Source organism: Oncorhynchus mykiss, chromosome 2, assembly GCF_013265735.2.
Source record: "Oncorhynchus mykiss isolate Arlee chromosome 2, USDA_OmykA_1.1, whole genome shotgun sequence".
NCBI classification, from domain to species: Eukaryota; Metazoa; Chordata; class Actinopteri; order Salmoniformes; family Salmonidae; genus Oncorhynchus; species Oncorhynchus mykiss.
This window is the reverse complement of record NC_048566.1, coordinates 53,890,804-53,898,704: the sequence shown is the minus strand read 5'-3', so window position 1 is coordinate 53,898,704 and position 7,901 is coordinate 53,890,804. Positions and strand designations below refer to the sequence as shown.

Below are 7,901 nucleotides of genomic sequence, written 5' to 3'. Positions count from 1 at the left end.
ATGGAAATATCTTATTTTTTTTAGCACTTACAGAAGTGAAATAGATAATTGAAAGGATCAAATAAATGGGAGCTGCAACTAAAAACCATAACCTCAAGTCTCTCCCCCCATCCTTGCCCTCTGACTGGGACAGCTGCATCTGTATCACCTTCTACTCCAACCAGTGCATTCAAAATAGGCAGCCTGCCTTAAGATATTCTATCTTGATCATTTTGAAATGTAGTAACAGGTCCATGTAGAATAAACAAGTCTGTAGGCCTACATAATACCATAGAAGCAGTGTTCTGCGAATATAACAATGTGCACCTTCATCTTTGGTCATTCCCAGCCGATACAGATACTGTGCCCATCTGCATTATGTCTGGTGGTAATGGGGCTGCCTTGGCAAATGTGAGTGGTCATACCTTCCTGTGTGGTGTCCTGTATACAACAGGAGTTCTCTGATCCTGGTGCAGAACATATAGGGGTTTTCCCTCTCCATAATGACTGACACTATTCATTTAAATAATAAAGGACAATGCAAGTAAAATTTTAATGCAGAGTGCCAGGTCTCTCCATTCAGAGACAAGTATTAAGCCTGTCTGTCAGTCTGGACTTCATACCATCATCTTGCAAGTCTCCATGTGCAGCCCCCATCCATGTTTCTGTGGACACATACAGTCACTGTTCTATTACCAATGGCAGTTAGAGCTACTATGTTTTTACATTTTAATTTCACCTTTATTTAACCAGGTAGGCTAGTTGAGAACAAGTTCTCATTTGCAACTGCGATCTGGCCAAGATAAAGCAAAGCATTTCGACACATACAACACAGTTACACATGGAATAAACAAACATACAATCAATAATACAGTAGAAAAATCTATATGCAGCATGTGCAAATGAGATAGGATAAGTGAGGTAAGGCAATAAATAGGCCATGGTGGCAAAGTCATTTCAATAAAGCAATTAAACACTGGAGTGGTAGGATGTGCAGAAGATGAATGTGCAAGTTGAGATACTGGGGTGCAAAGGAGCAATAAATAAATACAGTATGGAGATGGGGTAGATTGGATGGGATATTTACAGATGAGCTATGTACAGGTGCAGTGATCTGTGAGCTGCTCTGACAGCTGGTGCTTAAAGCTAGTGAGGGAGGTAAGAGTCTCCAGTTTCAGAGATTTTTGCAGTTCGTTCCAGTCATTGGCAGCAGAGAACTGTAAGGAAAGGCGTCCAAAGTAAGTATTGGCTTTGGGGGTGACCTGTGAGATATACCTGCTGGAACGCATGCTACGGGTGGGTGCTGCTATGGTGACCAGTGAGCTGAGAATGTGAGGCTTTACCTAGCAGAGACTTGTAGATGACCTGGAGCCAGTGGGTTTGGCGACGAGTATGAAGTGAGGGCCAGCCAACAAGATCATACAGGTCGCAGTGGTGGGTAGTATATGGGGCTTTGGTGACAAAACGGATGGCACTGTGATAGACTGCATCCAATTTGTTGAGTAGAGTGTTGGAGGCTATTTTGTAAATGACATAGCTGAAGTCGAGGATCGGTAGGATGGTCAGTTTTACAAGGGTATGTTTGGCAGCATGAGTGAAGGATGCTTTGTTGCGAAATAGAAAGCTGATTTTAGATTTAATTTTGGATTGGAGATATTTAATGTAAGTCTGGAAGGAGAGTTTACAGTCTAACCAGACACCTAGGTATTTGTAGTTGTCCATATATTCTAAGTCAGAACAGTCCAGAGTGGTGATGCTGGACGTGCGGGCAGCGATCGGTTGAAGAGCATGCATTTAGTTCTACTTGCATTTAAGAGCAGTTGGAGGCCACGGAAGGAGAGTTGTATGGCATTGAAGCTCATCTGGAGGTTAGTTAACACAGTGTCCAACAAAGGGCCAGAGGTATACAGAATGGTGTCGTCTGCGTAGAGGTGGATCAAAGAATCACCAACAGCGAGAGCGACATCATTGATGTATACAGAGAAGAAAGTAGGCCCGAGAATTGAACCCTGTGGCACCCCCATAGAGACTGCCAGAGGTTCGGACAACAGGCCCTCCGATTTGACATACTGAACTCTATCGGAGAAGTAGTTGGTGAACCAAGCGAGACAATTATTTGAGAAACCAAGGCTGTTGAGTCTGCCAATAAGAATGTTGTGATTGACAGAGTTGAAAGCCTTAGCCATGTCGATGAATACGGCTGCACAGTAATGTCTTATTGATGGCGGTTATGATATTGTTTAGGACCTTGAGCGTGGCTGAGGTGCAACCATGACCAGCTCTGAAACCAGATTGCATAGCAGAGAAGGTACGGTGAGATTTGAAATGGTCGGTAATCTGTTTGTTAACTTGGCTTTCAAAGACCTTAGAAAGGCAGGGTAGAATAGATATAGATCTGTAGCAGTTTGGGTCTAGAGTGTCACCCCCTTTGAAGAGGGGGATGTGTGTCAGATCTCACCTATGTTGAAGTTTAAACAGGTCAGCCTAAACCTAATTCTGTTCTTCCCATCAAAGACTGTTGGTGAGCAGGCAAGATGTGAGGCTGGAGGTGAGGTCTTTGCCAGAGCCCTATTGATGGACATAGTAGCGTAGATCAGCTACTGGTCCCTCAAAGATACTGGTCGGTCACACACACACAGCACTGATTACATTATCAATGGTGGTTATGATTAGCTTGGTAGAAATATCCTGATTGCTCCATTCACCTTTTTTTATTTCACTTCAGATATAAAATTTGAAGTGAAATAGAATGGTGAACACAGGGATCAGGCTGGTTCAACCAGGCTAGGTTATGCCCTGGACATTATACGCAACTAAGAAGTAGAAAATAAGCAACAACTAATGTCAGTTTACATGTAATCAAATGTATCAAAATAATTAAGTCTTTGTATTTGTACAAATGATGATCCTGTGAAAGCTGTTGCCGCTGACAAGTGAAGGTCGCTGGTCGGATACTTGTCAGTCACAACTGTTCCATTCATAGGAATGCTCACTGTGAGGGCATGTCTGCATGATGCTGATGAGGGACCCCTTGCTTGTCTTCTCTATGCTGCACGTTCAGCTGCAAACTGGACATCTCTCAAACAACTGCAGCAGCCAATCTTATTAGGTGGTGTTGACTGGAAGTGCCTGTAATAGGGTGATATAATAGACAGCCATGTGGTAAATTGCATTTTGTTCTAAAGGACAAAGCTTTTTGCTAATGCACTTCACAACCAAAATGACTACTTGACTGGGGAATTAGCCTACTTTATCAAGCCAGGTATTTATAAAAAATGAACTTTTCACAAACATTACCTGTCGATGAAGCCATCTGTGTCGTCAGGGCAGTAACTCACGGTCAGAGGCCTCATGACGGTGTGTCCTTTTCATCAGAGTTGAGGGAGACTGGCAACAATGGATGAGGTGTCACAAGAGTACTTGTTGTGAAACTTGTTGTGAAACACTTATTCTGAGGTCTTGCCTGACAAGCTGTGAAAAAAGCAAGTGAACAGTGAATTCAAATATTTTTGGATGTCTCTAAACCATTGCAATCACATTGCTGGACATGTTATGATACCCACCGTTGCTCCTTCTGGTAGGTCCCAGCATCCGTTCATGACCACGGGATCAGTATGGCACCCAATTATGCTTTGTTTAACATAAAAACAGGGTCAACGATTGTCATCCTACCTAAATTATAAACACAGCTCGAGAAATAAGGTAATCTCGTTTGAAAGCTACTTCTATGCTTTACAGATGTAGATTGACTGAGTGTGTTACTGCTAGTTGGGACACTGTTGTAGTCAGACATGAGTTCGCTAGTATCGCCATTACTGCATCCAATATTTATTTGTGCCCTAGAAGACATGTGCTGCGCCTCAGAGGCTATTGTGATTGTTTCGTCTAAATTACACTAATTTCGAGTGGCATGGCAATATGACATTGCCAAAGTAGGCAAATAATTAGTTGCAAACAACTTTGCCATAATTATGTCAAATTTACTTTAGATCGGTTGCAACTCATTACTGTTACTATCAAAGTTTGTCAAAAATAGCTAACAATGCTAATGTTAGCTAGCTAAAATACAGCGGTCCCTTCAAATCTGCATCTGAAGTTAATATGGCGACATCACAATCATGACAAAATAATTGTATTTAAGTAAGTATTTGTCTTCTTTTGAAATGTTATTTTTCCAAGCTAAATCCGAGTTGTATTGAAGTAGGCTGACATTAGCTATCTGTGTCAGCTATGATCGTGATAATGGTTATCAAAATATACTGACCGTACATAACCAGCAGTCTATGGTCGGCCGGTATACTGACATCCACTGGGGACCAACGGAATAAAACTTGCATGATGGAGTCCTTCTGCAGGGCATGCAAACCATAGTTGTTTGGTGTGCATCCTTAAAATATACCCACCTTCAACCTAGCCGAAAGCATGCATTGCATGGTCAATCCGTATAGGGCTTTTCAGTCTCAAACGGCCATGATCGCTTTGGTTTAGGACGAAGAAACAATTGAGTTCAATCCACGAAGTGGGAGGGGCAATTTACACGTGGAGTTTGACAAAAGGGGGCATGATTTATTGACATAATTGTAATCGAAACCCAACCTTCATTTACTCGGTGTGATGTCCCGAGGTTCTAAACTCGGTTTCAGACAAGACTGACTTCATGAACAAAATTATTATTTTAACACTTTGTAGTCAAGTTTGACTCTAGAATAAATGTTTGACTCATATCAATGCCACATCGCTGTTTTTTAGGGGCAGTCGCTCTTTAACCATTTTAAATGTAAACTTCAATGGGGTAGGGACCAACCCGGGCCAGATAATCGAATTCACTGATGTGTCTTTATGTGCGCATTACGCGTATCCATCCATGATTGGGTTATACATTGCATAATGTACAGACTAAACCAATCATAGTAAAACGTTTTATTTTGGCTAGATTAAAACCGCACCTCCTCCAATTGGATAACATGGGCGGAGGGTAAAGGCCTGCGTTAGGCAGCTGTCTCCACCCCGGATATACCCACTTTTCCCCCGGCACATACACGTACATTAGGGCCGCCACGGCTACACTTTTCTTGTTCATGGTTCGAATCTGCGAGAGAAGGATGAAGTTTTTGGTTGCGGTCACGGTCATCGTTGGGTCGGTGATATTTCTGCTCTTCCCGAGCGGATCAGACGCTGACGAGAAACAGAAGGGCCCAAAAGTCACGGCCAAGGTAAGGTATCTAGCAAGTCAAAAGACGGGAGGGATTTTCTTTTGTGCACAACTGACGTTTGCAGTAAGAAACCGTTTTGTGCTGTCTGACTTTTCAGGTCTAAAATATTACCCACTACAATGTCATAAGACGTGATACAATTAAACGAACTTGGCGAAATGCGATGCAGCTGTTAGTTACTAGTTAATGCACGGCCTCGATGCTTGCACGAAATACAGGCCTTAACTAGCTAGGTACAATTTTTTTTTTTTTTTTAGCTGCTGTAGTCAACTAGGCCACGTCCACTTATTCGGCTTGGAGCTACGTGTGTGACTGCGCCCAACGTCGTCAGAAATTGTTTTTATTTAACCTTTATTTAATTAGGTAAGTCAAAACCAAAAATATTTACAATGATGGCCTACACCGGCCAAACCCTAACCAGGACGAGGCTGGGCCAATTGTGCACCGCCCTATGGGACTCACGATCACGGCCGGTTGTGCTACAGCCCGGCATCGACCCATGGCCTGTAGTGATGCCTCTAACACTGGTGCAATGCCTTAGACCGCTGCACCACTCGGGAGCCCATTCACGAGTCTAAAGAAAAACGTGCACACGTAATTGGAAGTCATTTTTGCGTTTGTGAAGCATTGGGTTGTTGGCCCGGTTATAGGCAATGTAGTTATGTAGCGTGTTACTTCCATAATCAAATTTCCGGACAACCTACTGCAGCTTATGGTTAAATGAGAACTAAGAAACCGGTTTTGTTGCAAATCACAACCTTTCAAACAATCCTTACTGCCAAGCATGTCTGGGCGGAGTCTTCCTCCAAAACCTTTAAATGAAACACCAAACTGTTTTGGTTTAAAGGTACTCTAAGCAGTAGCGATGCGTGGGTAAAATCAATCGGAAATGCCAATGCTATCCACTTACATGTTGAAGAAACGATCTCAGAACAGAACAGTACACGCTCTTTTGTCTACGGCTACCTGGCTAAAATGCTTGCTCTAGGATAACTTTCATTCATGGGCAACGTTAGCTAGTTAACATTACCTGCTACATATTGGACTTCCATCCTCTTAGGCCAAGGTTAGCTTAACCTAATTTGATACTTTTTTTTGTTATCATGGTAGGCGAAATGCTCGCTGGCTTTCCTTGCATTCCATGCAATGCTATGTGAGGCAACAATGTTAGTCGTTTGGGCCAGACAGCATCAGATGGCCAACACGTAGAGGGGCGCTGTTTCACTTGCTCAGATGCTATTTCCGGTGAGCTACATTCAGCCTCTTGAGAACTGAAGGAACAACAGAATATATATATTTTTCTATTCCGGTAAAGCCTAGCATCCATGAATACACGCCACTGTAAGATGTGCACACCATCAGTGGTCCTCTGGGGGAAAAAATAATGTAAATGCATCTAAATTTCTCTCTCGTATGTCACTTGAGTTCCATGGTGGCCTATCTGGAGTGCTCAAGGGATGCCATTCCAGGATGAGAACAAGTTGCCTTTGAGAATTCCTGCTAACCCATTTACTCATCCTTTCCCTTAAAAGGTTTATTTCGACATCAGAATTGGAGATGAGGATGTTGGCCGAATTGTCATTGGGTTGTTTGGGAAAACGGTACCCAAGACAGTTGAGAACTTCATTACACTAGCAACTGGAGAGGTGAGTCTTTTTATACCCAGGGTATCGATTTAGCAAATGGATATGTTATGGTAGAACCATTTGAGGTACTCACTAATGCATTGCTTCTTGTCTCCACAGAAAGGATTTGGCTACAAAAGCAGCAAGTTCCACAGAGTTATCAAGGATTTCATGATCCAGGGTGGTGACTTCACCAGAGGAGATGGCACTGGCGGTGAGGGGAATTATTTATATAACTACCAATAATGGTATGGGCATCAATGCAAATGTTTATCGTCAATATCCTTGTTTCCCTGAAGGCAAGAGCATCTATGGAGATCGCTTCCCTGATGAGAACTTCAAGCTGAAGCACTACGGACCTTACTGGCTGAGCATGGCCAACGCTGGCAAGGACACCAACGGCTCCCAGTTCTTTATCACCACCATTCAGACACCTTGGTTGGATGGCAAGCACGTGGTTTTCGGCAAAATTCTGGAAGGCACGGTGAGTACTCCCCACCCACCCCAACACAGAACAAATACACACCTCCCCCTGCAGCTGAATCTGTTTGCATACCCCTCACTCGCGGTATTGTTCCCCCTACAGGATGTGGTGAAGAAGATCGAGGGCACAAAGACAGACGGCCGGGACAAGCCCCTCAAAGACGTGTCCATCCACGACTGTGGCAAGATTGAAGTGGAGAAACCCTTCGCGATTGCCAAGGAGTAAAAACAAGTCAACTTTATTAAATGGGGGAGCAGGACTGTGGGGTGTAGGTAGACCATTGAATTTTCTGTTTTGTTTACCACTGGGGTCCTGTAGTGGGGCTCCTGCACGGGTTGTCCTGGTAGCAGAAGCTGCCCATTGAAGTTAAGTGCCAGATCAAAGCAAAGGCATACTGGGTCCATTTCCAAACAGGCATTCCAGTATGGTTGTCGTGCAGCTGATACCTGCTCATTTTGTAAAGGATACATCAATAAAGGATCCAGGTTTTGTTAAGATGGTTTCTAGTGTTCAATTGATGTTTTAGTGTGATCACAACCTTTATTTTTAGTATTACATTGTTATTGATTACTGCATTGTTGGGGTCAGAGCTGGCAAGAA

The 7,901-nt window shown here is 43.2% G+C and overlaps 1 protein-coding gene and 1 long non-coding RNA gene across 4 annotated transcripts; one reads left to right on the top strand and one right to left on the bottom strand.

Moving 5' to 3' along the window:
• Window positions 1-513: 513 nt before the first annotated feature.
• LOC110491599 lies at window positions 514-4,571 on the bottom strand. Of its 3 annotated transcripts, none has more exons than XR_005037059.1 (4): window positions 3,543-4,559; window positions 3,277-3,450; window positions 2,973-3,108; window positions 514-644 (listed from the first exon to the last, which is right to left on the bottom strand). It is a non-coding gene; the product is annotated as an uncharacterized LOC110491599 (long non-coding RNA). The 3 variants fall into 3 exon arrangements; XR_002468855.2 differs by lacking the exon at window positions 514-644 and having other exon boundaries at window positions 2,299-3,108; window positions 3,543-3,609; window positions 4,244-4,571; XR_002468853.2 differs by lacking the exon at window positions 514-644 and having other exon boundaries at window positions 2,299-3,108; window positions 3,543-4,532.
• Window positions 4,572-4,856: 285 nt separating this feature from the next.
• ppib (peptidylprolyl isomerase B (cyclophilin B)) lies at window positions 4,857-7,796 on the top strand. Its single transcript, XM_021565135.2, has 5 exons — window positions 4,857-5,192; window positions 6,725-6,838; window positions 6,938-7,031; window positions 7,117-7,301; window positions 7,404-7,796. Exons 1-5 carry the CDS (start codon window positions 5,058-5,060, stop codon window positions 7,524-7,526), a joined length of 651 nt encoding a protein of 216 aa, XP_021420810.1. The 5' UTR covers window positions 4,857-5,057; the 3' UTR covers window positions 7,527-7,796.
• The last annotated feature ends 105 nt before the right edge of the window (window positions 7,797-7,901 follow it).